General features: G+C 39.6%; 1 protein-coding gene across 7 annotated transcripts in view; it reads left to right on the forward strand.

Annotated features, from left to right (window-relative positions):
* The window catches only part of ENOX2 (ecto-NOX disulfide-thiol exchanger 2), a 348,995-nt gene that overhangs the window by 311,700 nt on the left and 16,114 nt on the right, over window positions 1-21,181 (forward strand). For all 7 annotated transcript variants that reach the window (XM_049873404.1, XM_049873403.1, XM_049873405.1 and 4 more), the window contains 2 exons: window positions 12,014-12,195; window positions 14,394-14,501. In XM_049873404.1, the coding sequence (XP_049729361.1) occupies window positions 12,014-12,195; window positions 14,394-14,501 (290 nt within the window). The remainder of the gene's footprint in view (window positions 1-12,013; window positions 12,196-14,393; window positions 14,502-21,181) is intronic.

Genomic DNA, 21,181 nt, shown 5'->3' on the forward strand with positions numbered 1-21,181 from the left:
CTGGGGGCTACCACAGTAAGGGAGAAGGAAAGGAAGAGGAGTTTGTGGAGAAATTAGAAAAAGAGCAATCTGAGAGACTGAGAAGAAAACTAGAAAAACAATGGATTGTGGAAACAACAAGAGAAGAATTTATAGAACCAGGGAGAAATCAACATTATCAGATGTTACAAAGATGATAGAAATTGAGAGCAACAGTGTTGAGCAAGAGCTATTTTAGTAGTGATAGAAGTAGGGGCCAGAATATATACCCTAAAGAGGAGAGAAAGTAGTCAAAGACCACAGGTCAAGAAGTTGAATAATGAGCAAAAGGAAATACAGGTATAATGAATGGTAACTAATATATTGGTAACAAAGTTAAAGGTATGTTGTTTGTTGTTAGATAGCAAATATTTGTAGACAGAAGGGAAAGAGGCCATGGAGAATATGAGATTGAAGGTGCTGGAGAATGAAAGAGTACTTATGGGTAATTATGGAAGTGCAATCCTGGAGAAGAAGAATGGGAAGTGATCCAAACTCAGATGGCATTTTCTTTAGAGAGGGGAGAAACCTCTTCCTCTGAAACAAGAGGTAAAGCAGAAAGTACATATGCTGCCCATGCTTCTCCATATAGTAAGAGATTAGTCTATCGATTACAGAAACTATTCAGAAATGAGACCATAAGGAAGGAGGAGCAGATCTGAAATAAGTGCTGTGGGGAGTATGAAAGGACAAAATCAGTGCAAAATGAGAGAGGCTCATCAGCAAGGGCCAACATGAGTCTGCATTGACCAGGACTGCCCAGCTCTGCAACATCTTGTAAGAGCTGTCTGCAGCGCAGGATAAAGAGCTGAGAAAGTAGAGTCGAGTGACCATGAGTTGGAGATTGGCATAGTAAGCCTGGCCAGGGATTTGAGAAGGCTGAAGGAATACAGAGTGCTGAGGAGTTTCCAGTGGCATCTGTTTGGCCACAAAACAATTAATCGAGTTGATAAAGTTGCCATCCCAAGAGATTAAAGGTCTCAGCAAGGAAAGATAAGCAGAGTCTTGGAATGATGAGGGACAGTGAGATAACTGGCAGTCAAGGATACTGTTTTGAGAGATGAATTTAGAGATCTGGAAGGGGAAATGATGAGGTCCCAGTTGCATCCAGGCTGACAGAGCCTGATTGGAGTGGAGATAATGACTGTAGAGGTGTCATGGATTGAACTGTGTCCCCCCAAAATATGTGTCAACTTGGTTAGGTCATGATTCCCAGTATTGTGTGGTTGTCCTCCATTTTGTGATTGATGTAATTTTCCTATGTGTTGCAAATCCTAATCTCTGCCTGTGGTTAATGAGGCAAGGTTAGATTATGTTAAAGAGAATTAGGGTGGGATTTTAACACCCTTACTTAGGTCACATCCCTGATCCAATGTAAAGGGAGTTTCCCTGGGGTGTGGCCTGCCTCACCTTTTATCTTACAAGAGGTAAAGGAAAGTGAAGCAAGCAGAGAGTAGAGGACCTCATACCACCAAGAAAGCAGTGCCAGGAACAGAGCGCATAATTTGGACCCGGGGTTCCTGTACGGAGAAGCTCCTAGACCAAGAGAAGATTGATGACAAGGACCTTCCTCCAGAGCTGACAGAGAGAGAAAGCCTTCCCCTGGAGCTGGCACCCTGAATTTAGACTTGTAGCCTACTAGACTGTGAGAGAATAAACATCTGTCCACTTGTGGTATTTCTGTTATTGTGGCCCTAGATGACTAAGACAAGAGGCAAGAAAAGCAAGGCATTGTGAGGTCACACAACCCACTTGAGATTTTGTGTGAACTGGCCTGCAGCCACCCCCAGTAAGTCATGCTCATACCATCTCCCTCTCTTTCTTCCCACTCATTGTTCTTTTTGGCTTTTTTCCTTTGTGAATCACACTAGCTCAAACTTTTTGATGAGCCTTGAGGGGATTGTTGCACATTCTTCCACCTGTGACTTAGTAACATTTTTTTACCATCTCCTGTAATACATCTTTGTAAGGATGGCTGACTTCCTGAATTTACTTCTGTTTTGTTGTTGTTTGTTTGTTTCCTTTATGCCATTGAAGAAACCTAGACAGGCATTAAATTTTTTTTTAATGGCACAAAATCCTTTTTGATCTTTGGTTGTAGAAAAAACATGTCTGGGATTTTGCACTGAGTGGCTCCTCTAAAAGGAGGTGTTCACAGCTGCCTTTGTACTTTCATATAGCCATGGTGAACTGGCAGCCTTCAGATTTGAGGAGCAATCATCTCCATAAAGAGAAATATTCTTCCCACATAGGAATAGTCAAAAAGGAGAAGCTGAGAACTAATGATGGCAGGATATGAATACATCCACTGCACTGTGCTCTTTAGTACCAGGGCTGATGGATTCACCTGCTCAAACATATTATTAAAAGGTAATATTGAACTTTTCAATGTTCTGGCAGTGTACAAAGAACTCCAGCTTCAGAAATGGTCCCAATTAATATTAAGTCTGTGAAGGTAAAGACTTGGTGTCCTCATTAAAATGACAAAACCCCTCATTTCAGAGAGCGGGAAATATATTTATAGGTAAGGTCTCCTCAGTAGCATTATGGGAGGTCACATTTTCTTTCACTTAGTGACAGGTCCAAACTGAGGAGATTATCATCTGCTCCCATTTGGCTGCAGGGACCCGCCTCTGCTCATCAGCATGCCCTTTCCTCCAGAAGAGAAGGAGCCTTTCTCCTCATTTTCTCAGAAGGAAAATATTTTCACATTCAGCTGGAGAACCCGCCTCTAACTCTTCTCCTAGGTCTCTGCCCTTTTCTTTTCCATGTATTTCCATGTGACTTGCATAACATGAGCATAATTACTGGCCTGCAGTACAAGAAGAAACAAGAGGATGAAAATGAAATATCACTCTTTTTGTATTGAGCTGTGTGGACTGCTAGAGGACAAACATGCAAACCAAAGCATAATTAAATAACTGTCCATCCGTGGGGGTCACTTGATTTACAGAGTAACCTGTGTGTTATTCAGCAGACCTCCTGCTCAAGATGTGTCCTTGATACTGAACCAGCAAGCAAAACAAATGTTTCTTCCTCTACTCGGCAGATAGTTAACGGTCCCTTTTCCATACAATTTCCTATATACAATCATCTCCTTCACTTACAGCATCTTCTTTTGGTGTTGCGATTGTTAGAAATGCTGTGTGTCTGATGGGCAGCATCCCAGCAGCTGGGAGAGATGGCAAGGATAGAGACTAGTATTTGGAGTGCTGGGAATCTAAGTCACTGAAAATTCAAGTTTCTTTGTAAAGGCTTTCTCCTCAAAGATACAAAATCTGTGTGATTACAGCAAGAATTCAAATCAGTAATAAAACCAAACATAAAATGAATGCGTCATGCCAAAGGCCTTTTATAATTTTCTTAAACTAAAATGGGAAGTTTAAAATTTCCATATTGGGCTAATTACATGACCATACACAGAGTAAAATAGGGACATTGAGAAAATGTCTCAACGCTATTAGAAGATATTCCTCACCAAAACCCTTCCTTTAACACTTCACTCCCTGCTTTGCATAGACAACCTAATCACATCAGCCTACATCAGTACCTAATAGTTTTAGAGAAATTCTGATGTTCAAGTATTCAATTAGACCCAACACCTTCCTAGAGGCAGGTTCCTTTGAGGAAAAGGGAATGTTTCAACCTTTGGAATATGGTTTTCTATATATTTCAACTTTATAAAGCATGACTTCTTTCTATTCATTATGTACAGGATGAATCTTGTCCTTGAAAGTTCCTTTAGAAAACCCTTCTACCATTTTTTTTTTTTTTTTTTTTTTTTTTTTTTATAATAACTTTTATTAAGCTTCAAGTGAACGTTTACAAATCCAATCAGTCTGTCACATATAAGTTTACATACATCTCACTCCCTACTCCCACTTACTCTCCCCGTCTTGAGTCAGCCCTTTCAGTCTCTCCTTTCTTGACAATTTTGCCGGCTTCCCTCTCTCTCTATCCTCCCATCCCCCCTCCAGACAAGAGTTGCCAACACAATCTCAAGTGTACACCTGATATAATTAGCTCACTCTTCATCAGCGTCTCTCTCCCACCCGCTGACCAGTCCCTTTCATGTCTGATGAGTTGTCTTCAGGGATGGTTCCTGTCCTGTGTCAACAGAAGGTCTGGAGAGCATGACCGCCGGGATTCCTCCAGTCTCAGTCAGACCATTAAGTTTGGTCTTCTTATGAGAATTTGGGGTCTGCATCCCACTGCTCTCCTGCTCCCTCAGGGGTCCTCTGCTGAGCTCCCTGTCAGGGCAGTCATCGATTGTGGCCGGGCACCAACTAGTTCTTCTGGTCTCAGGATGATGTAGGTCTCTGGTTCATGTGGCCCTTTCTGTCTCTTGGGCTCTTAGTTGTCATGTGGGCTTGGTGTTCTTCATTTTCCTTTGCTCCAGGTGGGTTGAGACCAATTGCTGCATCTTAGATGGCTGCTTGTTAGCATTTAAGACCCCAGACGCCACATTTCAAAGTGGGATGCAGAATGATTTCATAATAGAATTATTTTGCCAATTGACTTAGAAGTCCCCGCAAACCATGTTCCCCAGACCCCCGCGCTTGCTCCGCTGAGCTTTGAAGCATTCATTTTATCCCGGAAACTTCTTTGCTTTTGGTCCAGTCCAATTGAGCTGACCTTCCATGTATTGAGTGTTGTCTTTCCCTTCACCTAAAGCAGTTCTTATCTACTGATTAATCAATAAAAAAACCCTCTCCCACCCTCCCTCCCTCCCCCCCTCGTAACCACAAAAGTATGTGTTCTTCTCAGGTTTACTATTTCTCAAGATCTTATAATAGTGGTCTTATACAATATTTGTCCTTTTGCCTCTGACTCATTTCGCTCAGCATAATGCCTTCCAGGTTCCTCCATGTTATGAAATGTTTCAGAGATTCGTCACTGTTCTTTATCGATGCGTAGTATTCCATTGTGTGAATATACCACAATTTATTTACCCATTCATCCGTTGATGGACACCTTGGTTGCTTCCAACTTTTTGCTATTGTAAACAGAGCTGCAATAAACATGGGTGTGCATATATCTGTTTGTATGAAGGCTCTTGTATCTCTAGGGTATATTCCGAGGAGTGGGATTTCTGGGTTGTATGGTAGTTCTATTTCTAACTGTTTAAGATAACGCCAGATAGATTTCCAAAGTGGTTGTACCATTTTACATTCCCACCAGCAGTGTATGAGAGTTCCAATCTCTCCGCAGCCTCTCCAACATTTATTATTTTGTGTTTTTTGGATTAATGCCAGCCTTGCTGGTGTGAGATGGAATCTCATCGTAGTTTTAATTTGCATTTCTCTAATGGCTAATGATCGAGAGCATTTTCTCATGTATCTGTTGGCTGCCTGAATATCTTCTTTAGAGAAATGTGTGTTCATATCCTTTGCCCACTTCTTGATTGGGTTGTTTGTCTTTTTGTGGTTGAGTTTTGACAGAATCATGTAGATTTTAGAGATCAGGCGCTGGTCGGAGATGTCATAGCTGAAAATTCTTTCCCAATCTGTAGGTGGTCTTTTTACTCTTTTGGTGAAGTCTTTAGATGAGCATAGGTGTTTGATTTTTAGGAGCTCCCAGTTATCGGGTTTCTCTTCATCATTTTTGGTAATGTTTTGTATTCTGTTTATACCTTGTATTAGGGCTCCTAGGGTTGTCCCAATTTTTTCTTCCATGATCTTTATCGTTTTAGTCTTTATGTTTAGGTCTTTGATCCACTTGGAGTTAGTTTTTGTGCATGGTGTGAGGTATGGGTCCTGTTTCATTTTTTTGCAAATGGATATCCAGTTATGCCAGCACCATTTGTTAAAAAGGCTGTCTTTTCCCCAGTTAATTGACACTGGTCCTTTGTCAAATATCAGCTGCTCATACGTGGATGGATCTATGTCTGGGTTCTCAATTCTGTTCCATTGGTCTATGTGTCTGTTGTTGTACCAATACCAGGCTGTTTTGACTACTGTGGCTGTATAATAGGTTCTGAAGTCAGGTAAGGTGAGGCCTCCCACTTTCTTCTTCTTTTTCAGTAGTGCTTTGCTTATCCGGGGCTTCTTTCCCTTCCATATGAAATTGGTGATTTGTTTCTCTATCCCCTTAAAATATGACATTGGAATTTGGATCGGAAGTGCGTTAAATGTATAGATGGCTTTTGGTAGAATAGACATTTTTACTATGTTAAGTCTTCCTATCCATGAGCAAGGTATGTTTTTCCACTTAAGTATGTCCTTTTGAATTTCTTGTAGTAGAGCTTTGTAGTTTTCTTTGTATAGGTCTTTTACATCCTTGGTAAGATTTATTCCTAAGTATCTTATCTTCTTGGGGGCTACTGTGAATGGTATTGATTTGGTTATTTCCTCTTCGGTGTTCTTTTTGTTGATGTAGAGGAATCCAAGTGATTTTTGTATGTTTATTTTATAACCTGAGACTCTGCCAAACTCTTCTATTAGTTTCAGTAGTTTTCTGGAGGATTCCTTAGGGTTTTCTGTGTATATAATCATGTCATCTGCAAATAGTGATAACTTTACTTCTTCCTTGCCAATCCGGATACCTTTTATTTCTTTGTCTAGCCTGATTGCCCTGGCTAAGACTTCCAACACGATGTTGAATAAGAGCGGTGATAAAGGGCATCCTTGTCTGGTTCCCGTTCTCAAGGGAAATGCTTTCAGGTTCTCTCCATTTAGAGTGATATTGGCTGTTGGCTTTGCATAGATGCCCTTTATTATGTTGAGGAATTTTCCTTCAATTCCTATTTTGGTAAGAGTTTTTATCATGAATGGGTGTTGGACTTTGTCAAATGCCTTTTCTGCATCAATTGATAAGATCATGTGGTTTTTGTCTTTTGTTTTATTTATGTGATGGATTACATTAATGGTTTTTCTGATATTAAACCAGCCTTGCATACCTGGTATAAATCCCACTTGATCAGGGTGAATTATTTTTTTGATGTGTTGTTGGATTCTATTGGCTAGAATTTTGTTGAGGATTTTTGCATCAATGTTCATGAGGGATATAGGTCTATAATTTTCTTTTTTTGTAATGTCTTTACCTGGTTTTGGTATCAGGGAGATGGTGGCTTCATAGAATGAGTTGGGTAGTATTCCGTCATTTTCTATGCTTTGGAATACCTTTAGTAGTAGTGGTGTTAACTCTTCTCTGAAAATTTGGTAGAACTCTGCAGTGAAGCCGTCCGGGCCAGGACTTTTTTTTGTTGGGAGTTTTTTGATTACCGTTTCAATCTCTTTTTTTGTTATGGGTCTATTTAGTTGTTCTGCTTCTGAATGTGTTAGTTTAGGTAGGTAGTGTTTTTCAAGGAATTCATCCATTTCTTCTAGGTTTTCAAATTTGTTAGAGTACAATTTTTCATAATAATCTGAAATGATTCTTTTAATTTCATTTGGCTCTGTTGTGATGTGGTCCTTCTCATTTCTTATTCGGGTTATTTGTTTCCTTTCCTGTATTTCTTTAGTCAGTCTAGCCAATGGTTTATCAATTTTGTTAATTTTTTCAAAGAACCAGCTTTTGGCTTTGTTAATTCTTTCAATTGTTTTTCTGTTCTCTAATTCATTTAGTTCAGCTCTAATTTTTATTATTTGTTTTCTTCTGGTGCCTGATGGATTCTTTTGTTGCTCACTTTCTATTTGTTCAAGTTGTCGGGACAGTTCACTGATTTTGGCTCTTTCTTCTTTTTGTATGTGTGCATTTATTGATATAAATTGACCTCTGAGCACTGCTTTTGCTGTGTCCCAGAGGTTTTGATAGGAAGTATTTTCATTCTCGTTGCTTTCTATGAATTTCCTTATTCCCTCCTTGATGTCTTCTATAACCCAGTCTTTTTTCAGGAGGGTATTGTTCATTTTCCAAGTATTTGATTTCTTTTCCCTCGTTCTTCTGTTATTGATCTCTAGTTTTATTGCCTTGTGGTCTGAGAAGATGCTTTGTAATATTTCGATGTTTTGGACTCTGCAAAGGTTTGTTTTATGACCTAATATGTGGTCTATTCTAGAGAATGTTCCATGTGCGCTAGAAAAAAAAGTATATTTTGCAGCAGTTGGGTGGAGAGTTCTGTATAAGTCAATGAGGTCAAGTTGGTTGATTGTTGTAATTAGATCTTCCGTGTCTCTGTTGAGCTTCTTACTGGATGTCCTGTCCTTCTCCGAAAGGGGTGTGTTGAAGTCTCCTACTATAATTGTGGAGGTATCTATCTCGCTTTTCAGTTCTGTTAAAATTTGATTTATATATCTTGCAGCCCTGTCATTGGGTGCGTAAATATTTAATATGGTTATGTCTTCCTGATCAATTGTACCTTTTATCATTATATAGTGTCCTTCTTTATCCTTTGTGGTGGATTTAAGTCTAAAGTCTATTTTGTCAGAAATTAATATTGCTACTCCTCTTCTTTTTTGCTTATTGTTTGCTTGATATACTTTTTTCCATCCTTTGAGTTTTAGTTTGTTTGTGTCTCTAAGTCTAAGGTGTGTCTCTTGTAGGCAGCATATAGATGGATCGTGTTTCTTTATCCAGTCTGTGACTCTCTGTCTCTTTATTGGTGCATTTAGTCCATTTACATTCAGGGTAATTATAGATAAATAAGTTTTTAGTGCTGTCATTTTGATGCCTTTTTATGTGTGTTGTTGACAATTTCATTTTTCCACATACTTTTTTGTGCTGAGGCGTTTTTCTTAGTAAATTGTGAGATCCTCACTTTCATAGTGTTTGACTTTATGTTAGTTGAGTCGTTACGTTTTTCTTGGTTTTTGTCTTGAGTTATAGAGTTGTTATACCTTTTTGTGGTTACCTCATTATATACCCCTATTTTTCTAAGTAAAAACCTAACTTGTATTGTTCTATATCGCCTTGTATCACTCTCCATATGGCAGTTCAATGCCTCCTGTATTTAGTCCCTCTTTTTGATTATTGTGATCTTTTACCTATTGACTTCCATGATTCCCTGTTATGTGTATATTTTTTTTTTAATTAATCTTAATTTGTTTGTTTTTGTGATTTCCCTATTTGAGTTGATATCAGGACGTTCTGTTTTGTGACCTTGTGTTGTGCTGATATCTGATATTATTGGTTCTCTGACCAAACAATATCCTTTAGTATTTCTTGTAGCTTTGGTTTGGTTTTTGCAAATTCTCTAAACTTGTGTTTGTCTGTAAATATCTTAATTTCGCCTTCATATTTCAGAGAGAGTTTTGCTGGATATATGATCCTTGGTTGGCAGTTTTTCTCCTTCAGTGTTCTGTATATGTCGTCCCATTCCCTTCTTGCCTGCATGGTTTCTGCTGAGTAGTCAGAACATATTCTTATTGATTCTCCCTTGAAAGAAACCTTTCTTTTCTCCCTGGCTGCTTTTAAAATTTTCTGTTTATCTTTGGTTTTGGTGAGTTTGATGATAATATGTCTTGGTGTTTTTCTTTTGGGATCAATCTTAAATGGGGTTCGATGAGCATCTTGGATAGATATCCTTTCGTCTTTCATGATGTCAGGGAAGTTTTCTGTCAGAAGTTCTTCAACTATTTTCTCTGTGTTTTCTGTCCCCCCTCCCTGTTCTGGGACTCCAATCACCCGCAGGTTATCCTTCTTGATAGAGTCCCACATAATTCTTAGGGTTTCTTCATTTTTTTTAATTCTTTTATCTGATTTTTTTTCAGCTATGTTGGTGTTGATTCCCTGGTCCTCCAGATGTCCCAGTCTGCATTCTAATTGCTCGAGTCTGCTCCTCTGACTTCCTAGTGTGTTGTCTAATTCTGTTATTTTATTGTTAATCTTTTGGATTTCTACATGTTGTCTCTCTATGGATTCTTGCAACTTATTAATTTTTCCAGTATGTTCTTGAATAATCTTTTTGAGTTCTTCAACAGTTTTATCAGTGTGTTCCTTGGCTTTTTCTGCAGATATCCTAATTTCATTTGTGATATCATTAAGCATTCTGTAAATTAGTTTTTTATATTCTGTATCTGATAATTCCAAAATTGTATCTTCATTTGGGAAAGATTTTGATTCTTTTGTTTGGGGAGTTGGAGAAGCTGTCACGGTCTGCTTCTTTATGTGGTTTGATATGGATTGTTGTCTCCGAGCCATCACTGGGAAACTAGTTTTTCCAGAAAATCCGCTAAAAAAAAACTGCAGTCAGATCCCTATCAGAGTTCTCCCTCTGGCTCAGGCTATTCAGATGTTAATGAAGCCGCCTGGGGAGGGTGGGGGAGGGAACAGAGAGATAGGAGAGTAGCACCTCAGAATATAGCCAGAGTTGCTTGTCTTGCTTGGAATGACTATTATATCTGAGATTCCCGCGGGCGCGTCGCCTATGTGTGCTGTCTGTGTGGAGATTGCCCCCGGGGGGTCTGGCCCGCTGGAGTCACGGTCAGATCCTCCGCTTCCAGCCCCACGCCCAGCGTCAAGGCTCCCCTACTGGGACGGTGCACTCTCGACTCCAAAATCAGTCGCTGCCTCCCGGGGACTTCTCGTCCCTCCAGCCGCGTGGCCGTGCCGCCCCCGTGAACCAGGTGGGCCCCCTCCCGGGGTTAGTTCAGATGGGTGGAGTAGCTCCCCGTGCTTGTGCCGCGACCGAGTGTCCCGGCTGGAACGCTGTTCTCCCCGCTCCAATACCAGTCGCTGCCTCCCGGGGACTTCTCCTACCGGCTGCGTCCCACGCCGCCCGCGCGACCCGGATGGTCACCTTCCCGGGGTTAGTTCAGGGGGTGGAGCAACTCTCCGTGTTTATGGCGTACCTGCGTGCAGTCCAAATCCCTGTGGGACGGTTCCCCGGCTCGGATGCTGCTCTTTCTGCTCCAAGATCAGTCACTGCCTCCCGGGGACTTCTCCTAACGGCTGCGTCCCACGCCGCCCGTGGAACCGGCTAGTCCCCCTCCTGGGGTTAGTTCAGGGGGGTGGAGCAGGTCTCTGTGCTTGTGCCGTACCTGACTGGTACGCTGGCTCCAGGCTCTGGAAACAATCGCTGCTTCCCCGTATTAGTTCGTTCTCCGTCTCTAAATCTGTGTTTGTTGTTCAGGGTTCGTAGATTGTTATGTATGTGATCGATTCACTTGTTTTTCCGTGTCTTTGTTGTAAGAGGGATCCGAGGTAGCGTCTGCCTAGTCCGCCATCTTCCCTTCTACCATTTATAGATAAGCTAACAAATTCCATGATTTCATTTCCTTCACTTTTTCTTTTTCCACCCAGAATACCTCCCCGTAAGTAGCTGAGAAAATTTACACCTTTGTCAATTTGCCTTTTAACTTTCTTCTACATTTAATATACAAATTTGTAATTTTGACCCGTTTTGATAATGTCTCTTTTCTGTGCTTTGTCTTCTATTAGTAATTTAAAAAGGAATAAACTACAAAAGTTTCCATTAATTTGTTGTGTAAACAATAGAGATTAGTGAAATCTCATAATTTCTTTACCATAATCATAAACCTGGAACATAGAAAGTACTCAATAAATGTTTGTTGAATGAATGAAAAATCCTCTGATTAAATATTTTGAAATCACTTTTCTGATTTTTTACTTTGAAAAAATATACTCATCACCATAAATAAATTTAACCAATGCTTCCCCAAGTGTCTTCCTTTTAATATTTTCCTTTCATCTAGATCACTAGTTGTAACTATATTCTTTGAAAATAGCTGTCAGCACAATTATAATGTAGGCATTTGTGAATTCAAGACAATTAGCCCTAAAATTTGTGACTACAGGACTTCTGCATTTCAAATAAAAGTTATCAGTGTTACCTGAAAATGTCTTAGTTATATTTGGGATGGAGAATGTGAACCACAATGAGGACTTTTATGCGTCAGAATCCTGTGTTTATTTACAAAAACAGGTCTGTGTAACTTTGTCTCCATCTCTTGCTTCTGTGGCCAACTCTGACCTGAAGTTCCTCATGAAGAGGTTTTTACACATTTTAATTTAAAATACCAGCTTTCCATGCTACTGAGGTAAACCATAAAGGAACCTGGATATATTGGTTTACTATTTTACATTGATTGTTTAGCTTTAGTATCACAAGCAGAAGCTCTGAAGGAAGAAAATGACAGCCTCCGCTGGCAGCTTGATGCCTATCGTAACGAGGTAGAACTGCTCAAGCAAGAACAAGGCAAAACCAACAGAGAAGATGACCCAGACAAGGAACAGCAGGTGAAACTCCTGCAACAAGCCCTGCAAGGAATGCAGCAGGTAAAGGCATTTTAGTTTTCTGAGCTTTTGGAAGGATGACATCAGTGCCACACCTGTAAAAGGGTCCCCTGCAAGCAAATAGAATAGCAAACCTTATTCTTCTGGATATTCTGTTGTCTGGCATGACTGAAGAAGGGATTATGTGGCGTGGTTAATGAAATAAAAAAATATATTCTGGTTAATATGGAGAGAGCAATACAATAAATGACCAGCTTTCAAAGCTTTCCGTGAAAAATACTTACCATTGAAACTACATTGAACATAATCTAATCTTCTGCTTCAGAAGGTACTTCAGGATCTGGTCAGAGCCTTTGGATCCTTACGAAGAACCTCAGTTACTTAGATATGAAAAAGTTCTGGTGAACAGGTATCCAGTTGATAACATTTGGAAAAATACAACCTTTTAGAAGGATTGGCAGGAATCCTATCCTTGATCGGGTGGAAAGCAAGGGTTTTTTGGGTTTTCAAGTATCAGTGCTTTGGGCACATAATACAAATTTGCTTTTGTTTTGTTTTCACAATCACTTATGTGAATTAATTTACCTGGACATAATTCCAAATATAATAAAGTAAAGCAAATGAGTACATCCTATTACAGGTGCGTTGAGCTACAACATTGTATAATAGATGCACAATATCTAGAAGTTTTATATAACCATCACAACAGTGAGCCTACAGTTTAGAAGATACCAGCAACTGATCTCACTGTAGTAAAGGAGTAGTGCTTTTCCATAAGAGTACTGGCCACTTCTGTCATGCCATAGGACCAGCCATTTTCCTTAAAACTTAAATTGTGGGATAATTTTTAACTGTATACCTTGGAATTATCTAGGAAAAAGCTAGTTGCTATTTGGAAATTACGTATTATGAACAAGGAGTCTCTTTTGGCACTAGGAGCCCCATATTACTATCACTTCTGCTACCATTGTCTTCATATGTGACAATATAACATTCATATTTCACCTTTCCTATTAGAAAAATGTGTGAAGTAATGCTTACCTTCCTTTCACTATCACCATGGAGTTTAACTAGAGCATGTAAATTATTTCAGAGATCCTTCTGCCAAAAAAAAAAAAGTATCTCCTCCATTATATTTCAAAGAACTTTTGACAGTGTACATTGTACCATGTTTTCTCACCCTTCCAGTGGTTTTTTGCAAACCGGAAAACAAGACTTTGGAAACATTTGTTTGTTTTTTAGCTCCCCCTACCCTTACCTTGATTTTGAAACCATTTCACATAAGGATACGTCTGTTCCTTAGTGCAATTTGAAAGTGATGGACTTTTTTTTTTTCTTTCCACTTCATCACCATAAAGACCTCAGTGAGAATTGGGTCTCTACCTAATAAAGAGCTAATTTCACTCACTTTGATTATTTTTATTGGAAATTAGCCTTGCAAACAATGATAAAATTTCTCCCATCTTGCCTCAAAAAGACGTATGGTATAATATGGTGGTTACAAGCTTGGGTTCTGGGGTTAAATCCCAGCTCTGCCGCTTACTTATCTGAATGGTCTTAGGCAAGGCACTTACCTTTCTAAGTCTCAGGGATAATGGTATCTACCTCATAAGTTTATTATGGGGCTTAAATGAGATCATGTATATAAAACCCTTAGTACAATGCTTGGCATATATTAGATGCTTAATAAATATATTTGTTATAATTACTAACAATGATGAATCCAACTCCCTGCCTACAGATATAGAAACTAACGTGTGGAATTTGGATTCTTCACTACTTTCCTCATAGAAAATGAACTTGATTCGATAGCAATTTGCAAGAATGCTTTACAACATTAAATTCACTTTACCAGCAACCGAGATATTTCCCACATAGTATTAACTGCACCCTACTATAGGGTCGCTATGAGTCGGAATCGACTCAACAGTGATGGTTTTTTTTTTCTTTTTACTCTACCCCTGGTCAAAATAGGGAAGAAGGTAAGTGACTGGATCAATTAGTTTCTCAGACCCTTTTTAAAATATGAACAAGTTCAAAGAAAGTTCATTAGAGCCAGATAACATAACTTTAGCTGAAAAGTATCTTGACTTTTCCTTCAGCATCTCTGCATGGAGAAATGATTGTGTGTGCTGGGGGAAAGTGAAACAGGCCAGCCTGATATCTAACCTCAGCCAGGATTTTAAAGTAAAGTGTAGCTCCTTCATTGGTGACTTGGTTGTTTTTGGTCTTTCTTGTAGCATCTCCTCAAAGTCCAAGATGAATACAAAAAGAAAGAAGCTGAACTTGAAAAAGTCAAAGATGAAAAGTTGCAGGCGGAAAAAATGTTGGAAAGTCTCAAAGAAAAGGTACGTGAGTCCTAATTGAACCTTTCCCCTTGTCCCCTCCTCCCCTTTTCAAAGACAACAGAAATGTTGCTACAGTAGGAATCAATGTGGAACACTTGGCTGAATTGGGATTAAAGCCCCTGGCCAAGGAGGTTCTTGCATCAAGAACTCAGCTTTTAGGTATGAGTCCTTGGCATTTCTGAGGATGCTGGAAAGCACACTTTTCACTGAATAAGAAAGAAGGGACCCTGGTACCGCAACAGTTAAGCACTTGGCTGCTAACCAAAAGGTTGGCAGTTGGAACCCACCCAGACACTCCATGGGAGAAAGACCTGGCAATCTGCTCCTGTAAAGATTACAGCCAAGAAAACCCTATGGGGCAATTCTACTCTGTCATATGGGGTCTCTATGACTCGGAATCAACTCAACAACAACTAACAACAATTACCATACCTAAAATTTGTCATTCTTCTCTCTTGGATAAAGCCAGAGTGTACACCTCGCCCCTGCTTCATCTTATCAAGTAAACAGGAACATAGAAAGCTCGCGTGACACAAAGTGCTTTTAATCATTTCACAAGTGCAACTATAACATTGACATTTCTTTGCCAACACTCCATCTAGTGTAATAATGAACAGCTGCAGGTGAGAGTAATAGCCAATACGAAAAGGTGGGAAGGCTTAGAAAGCAAACAAGGAGGCTAAGGCACAGTATTCTAAAGGTAGATAATAGCAACAGGGCGAGATGGTACCTTGCCAACCAACAGCTTACAACAATAAGAAGTGTTAGTGAGGACCTCTGAGAGAGTCTGCTAACATCTGGATAGATTAACGTGTCACAGCCATGATTCAGGTGCCCAGTCTATGTAAGGTGTGTAAGATCTACTGAAGGGTGTCTCCTTGTAACTCTTCCATCTCCATTATGCCTGAACATTCAACTGAAGTTAGCCTCTGAAAAGGATAGCCAAAATTTAACTGTTGACCAGAACTGCCAGATTTTAACATCTCTGGAAGGAAGAGAAGATTAGGAGCGTGGACCAAGAGCCAGAAATCAGCAGTGCTACAGTTCCACAAGAGCCCATTCTCTTTAGCTTCTATGCTTAGCTCAGGAAAATGCACTGCAGACAGGCCTTGGGTCTGTTTGCTAGCACAGTGACTTCCCCCAGAGTGCTGTTAAGAACTGGCAACCTTGGTATCATTGAAACAAATGATTGAAAGTGTTTTCTTCTGGAGGCCATTTGCAATATGCTTTTAATTCTTCCACTTCATAAAACCAACTCACTTTCCAGTTTTGTGGGTGCCATTAAACAAACGAGCACAATCCCAGAGAAATTCATTTATCAGGCATTTAATTGAAAAGTGTCAAAGCTGCTCTACTGATCAGGACTTGCCTCATTCTATCAGAGCTTCTAAAACGTCCCAGAGCTGCTACAGAGCTCTGTTTCACTTCCTGCATAAATGGAGTGTGCAGCCAGAGACCATAGATAGATGTGGAGTTATGTTTAATGACATTAAGCTTAGACTCATTCTTTAGCACTGACATCCCAAATTGACTTAGGGACATTTTTAGTGTAAGCAGCTTTCTGTTTTGTAAAAATAATAATAATAGAAGGGCAGAGCCAACATGCCACTATGACAGAAACACCACGCCATCCCTCCACACTAAAGACCCAAAAAGCTAAGTAAAACAGGGACAAACGTCAGTCCTGGAACCCTAAGTGTCAAATGAAGAGATAAAGAAATCAGCCAAGCACCAAATGGAATAAGAAACTGACAGAGAACAGAGAGCAAGGAGAGATACGAACGGAGGTCCCCTTTAGCTAACATAGCACGGGTACGCCATCTTGGACTCCTGTTGGAGATTGGGAGATCAGCAGACAGGGAGTACGGGAAAGCAGCTTCATGGAGCTCCCAGCAGGAGACAGAGCACCCAGTAACCACCAATACATGCTTTCCAATCCACCACCCTTCTTCCCCCTAATTAGCCTCTGCTGCTTCCCAGCAGGCTGAGGTTGCTCAGCCAGGAGGTGCCAGCTCCATGCCACTTGGATTCACCCCACCCACACTGGCTGGCTCTAGTACAATTTATTTGTTGTTGGTGTTACTTTTTTTGGCTTTTTTGGGTTTCTTCCCTGCCTCTCACAACCTCTCCCTCCTTTCTCTCAAACACTTGGCTCCATGTGCCATCTTTGCTTCTTCATGACAGGCTGTGAAGTGCCATTCAGCTGGGGAACTGCTTCCTCAGTCCACGCTGTCACGCAGGTGGGATCCCTGGGGCCTTTTTTGTTTGTTTTTTTCTTTTTCTTCGTTTCTCAATTTCTCATCTCTCTCCTTCTTTTCCTGTATCCTGAACACCTGATGCTGTGTGCTGTCTCCACCACTTCAAGTTATGCTGTACTGTATGGCTTGGGAGCCACTTCCCCGGTCAGGCAGCTGCATCAGTGGGATCCCTAGGGGCCTTTTTTTTATTTTTATCTTTTTCTTTGTCTTCATTTCTCAGTTTCTCATCTTTCTCTACTTTCCTTCTTTTCCTGTCTCCTGAATACCTGGTACTGTGTGCCATCCCCACCCCTTCTAGACAGGCTGTGCCCCAAGGCCAGGGAGCCACTTCACTGGTCACCAGTGGGGTCCTTGGGGCATTTGTTTCTGTTTTATTTTAATTTTTTTCTTCTATTTCTTTTTTTTTCCTTTTTGTTTTTCTTCATTTCTCAGCTTCTCATCTCTCCACTCCAACAGCAGGCTCTGTCAGCACCTTTTTTTTTTTTTTTTTGGCTTCTGTTTCTCTCTCCTCTCTCTCTTCTTTTCCATACGCAACTTAGCTCCACACACCACAACCTCCCCCTTCCCTCCTTCCTGTCTGCACCGTGTGCTGAACATAGCACCCCCAAGCCGCACAGGCACAGCCTACCGGAATCTGCCCCGTAGTGACCCCCGGCCCGCCTTGTCAGCCCCAGTACATGCCACAAACAATCCATCCCAGCCCCACCTTTCAGCTGGACCTGCCCTGCTGTACCATAGCTGAGCAGCCAGCTCGGCCCATTGGAAAAGGAGGTGAAAAATATTGTGCCCGCAGATGAGTAAACACCACAGAACGTGCAGCCCGCCTGCTCAGACATAACCAAATAAAACAAAAAAGTAGGACGAGACAAACAAATCTACAATCGAAAAATGAAGAAAATAACTACTGAATGTCTAAAAGACAGCAGACAATATCAAAGCATATTAGAAAACCAGGACAGGATGGTTCCAGTAGGCATCCAAAAAAAAAAAAACACCAGATGACTTCCCAGTAGAATAAAAGGCACAGGAAGTACCTGATATGGAATTCAAATCTCTAATATTCAGAGATATCCAAGAGTTGGAAAAAAAAGCCAACAAAAATGAGGAAAATATAGACACATTCTTGGAAAAGGCAGACAAAACAATCCAAGAATTCAGGAAAATAATACAGGAACAAAATGTGAAAATAAATTCAAAACTATAGATCATACAAAAACAATTAGAAATCCAAAAGATAAACAACAAGTTTTCAGAAATGTACAGTGTCAAAGGTCTGAGGAGCAGGTTTGAAACAATGGAAGACAGGGTCAGTGAAATTGAAGACAAATACTTGGACACCACTTTGTATGAAGAAAAATGAAGAAACCCTTAGAATGATGTGGGATACAATCAAAAGCAAAAATTTGTGAGTAACCAGAGTTCCAGAACAGGGGGAGAAAACAGAAAACACAGAGAGGCTCATTGAAGAATTGCTGGCAGAAAAATTCCCTAATATCATGAAACATGAAAAGCTGACCATCCAAGAAGCTCAACAAACCCCATATAGGATAGACCCAAAAAGAAAATCACCAAGGCATATCATGGTCACACTCACTAAAACCAAAGACAGAATCCTGAGAGCAGCTCAAGAAAAACAAAAAGTCACATGCAGAGGGGAAACAAGACTAAGCTCTGTTTACTTGGCAGAAACCATGCAGACAAGAAGGCAATGTGATGACATATATAAAACCTCAAAAGAAAAAAATTGCCTACCAAGAATAATATATCCTGCAAAACTCTCATTGAGATATGATGATGAAATTAGGACATTTCCAGATACACAGAAATTTAAGGGATTATGTAAAAACCAAACCAAACTTATGAGAATTATTAAAGGGAGTCCTTTGGTTTGAGAAGAAACAAAATGAGACAACAGCTTGAATTAGGATGCAAGATCACACCAGCCAGATACCAACCTAGGAAATGAACCCTCAAGGACTATTCAAAACCAAAAGATTTACAACAGGGAACCAGAGAGGTTAATCTGTAAGTGACAACAACATCAGAACAATAAAAGAGGGACTAAATGGTGTAGGTATAGAATATTCTAATGGAGAGGAAGGCAAGGTGGTACCAAGTAATAATAGACTGGTTCAAACCTAAGAACATAAGGGTAAATTTTAAGGTAACCACAAAGAAAGTTAACAAACCTACTCATGAAAATAAAGAAGAAAAATACAAAGTCTCAATAAAAACAAAATCTACAAAAACAAAAGAAATGAAAAAGAAACCCACAAACAAAAGGAATTCGGCACAGGACAGTAAGAGGAACAAAGAAAACATTGGCACTACAAAAAAAAAAAAAAAACTACAAAATGACAGCAATAAACTCACACCTATGTATAATTACACTGAATGTAAATGGCCTAAATGCATCCATAAAGAGGCAGAGAGTGACAGAATGAATTAAAAAAAAAATAGGAGCCATCAACATGCTGTCTGTAAGAGACACACCTTAGAAACAAAGATGTAAATTTATTAAAAATCAAAGGATGGAAAAAATATATATATCAAGCAAACAGCTACCAAAAAAGAGCAGGAGTGGCTATGCTAATCTTAGATGAAATAGACTTTAAAACAAAATCCACCATAAAGGAGGGCATTATGTAATGATTAAAGGGGCAATCCATAATGAAGACATAACCATAATAAATATGCACTCAATGACAGGGCACCAAAATACATAAAACAAACTCTATCACTAAAAAGGGAAATTGACAGTTCCACAATAATAGTAAGAAACTTCAACACACCACCCTTGGTAAAGTACAGAACATTTAGAAAGAAACTCAACAAAGATACACAAGATCTAAAGGACACAATCAACCAACTGGAACTCATAGACATATATAGAACACTCTACCCAACAGGTACAAAGTACACATTCTTTGCCAACACACATGGAACATTCTTCAGAATAGACCACATCTTAGGTCACAAAGCAACCCTCAACTAAATCCAAAACATTGAGATAATACAATGTATCTTCTCTGGTTACAATGCAATCAAAGTAGGAACTAACACTAGGAAGAGCAAGGAAAAAAAAATCAATTACATGGAAACTGAATAACACCCCACTTAAAAACCACTGGGTAATAGAAGAAATCAAAAATGAAATAAAAAATTCCTAGAATCAAATGAGAATGAAAACACATCATACAAAAACCTTTGGGACACAGCAAAGGCAGTGCTCAGAGGTCAATTTATAGCAATAGATGCACACATAATAAAAGAAGAATGGGACAAAATCAAAACATTAGCTACTCAACTCAAACAAATAGTAAGAGAACAGCAAAAGAAGCTGATAGCCACTAGAAGAATGGAAATAATAAAGATCAGAGCTGAAATAAGTGAAATAGAGAATGGAAAATGATAGAAAGAATCAAAAAAACCAAAAGTTGGCTCTTTGAAAGAATCAAGAAAACTGACAAACTACTGGCCAAATTGGCAAAAGAAAAACAGGAGAGGATGCAAATAATCCAAATAAGAAATGAAATGGGGGACATTACAACAGACCCAACTGAAATAAAAAGAATCATAATGGAGTATTATGAAAAACTATATTCCAACAAATTTGAAAACCTAGAGGAAATGAACAAATTTCTAGAAACACACTACCTACTCACACTACCACAAATGATGAAAATCTGAACAGCCACATAACAAGAGAAGAGATTGAAAAGGTAATTAAAAAAAACCCTCCCAACAAAAAGAAAAATGCCCTGGCCCAGATGGCTTCACTGGAGAATCCTACCAAACATTCAGAGAAAAGCTTATGCCAGTATTGCTCAAACTATTTCAGAATAGAAAAGGAAGGGATACTTCCAAATTCATTCTATGAAGCCAGCATATCCCTGATACCAAAACCAGGCAAAGGCACCACACACAAAAAATTACAGACCAGTATCTCTCATGACTATAGATGCAAAAATTCTCAACAAAATTCTACCTAACGGAATTCAGCATCATATAAAAAAAATACACCACCACCAAGTAGGATTCGTACCAGGTGTGCAAGGATGGTTCAACATTAGAAAATCAATCAATGTAATCCACCACATAAATAAAAGAATCACATGATCATATCAATCGATGGAGAAAAGACATTCAACAAAGTCCAACACCTGTCCCTGATAAAAACTCACAGTAAAATAGGTATAGAAGGGAAATTCCTCAATATAAAAAAGGGCATCTATACAAAACCAACAGCCAATATCACTCTTAATGGAGACAGGCTGAAAACATTCCCCTTGAGAACAGGAACAAGACAAGGATGCCTTCTATCACCACGCCTATTTAACATTGTGCTGGAAGTCCCGGCTAGAGCAATAAGGCAAGAAAAGGAAATAAAGGGCATCGAAATTGGTAAGGAGGAAGTAAAAC

The sequence above is a fragment of the Elephas maximus genome, chromosome X (assembly GCF_024166365.1).
Source record: "Elephas maximus indicus isolate mEleMax1 chromosome X, mEleMax1 primary haplotype, whole genome shotgun sequence".
Lineage (NCBI taxonomy): Eukaryota > Metazoa > Chordata > Mammalia > Proboscidea > Elephantidae > Elephas > Elephas maximus.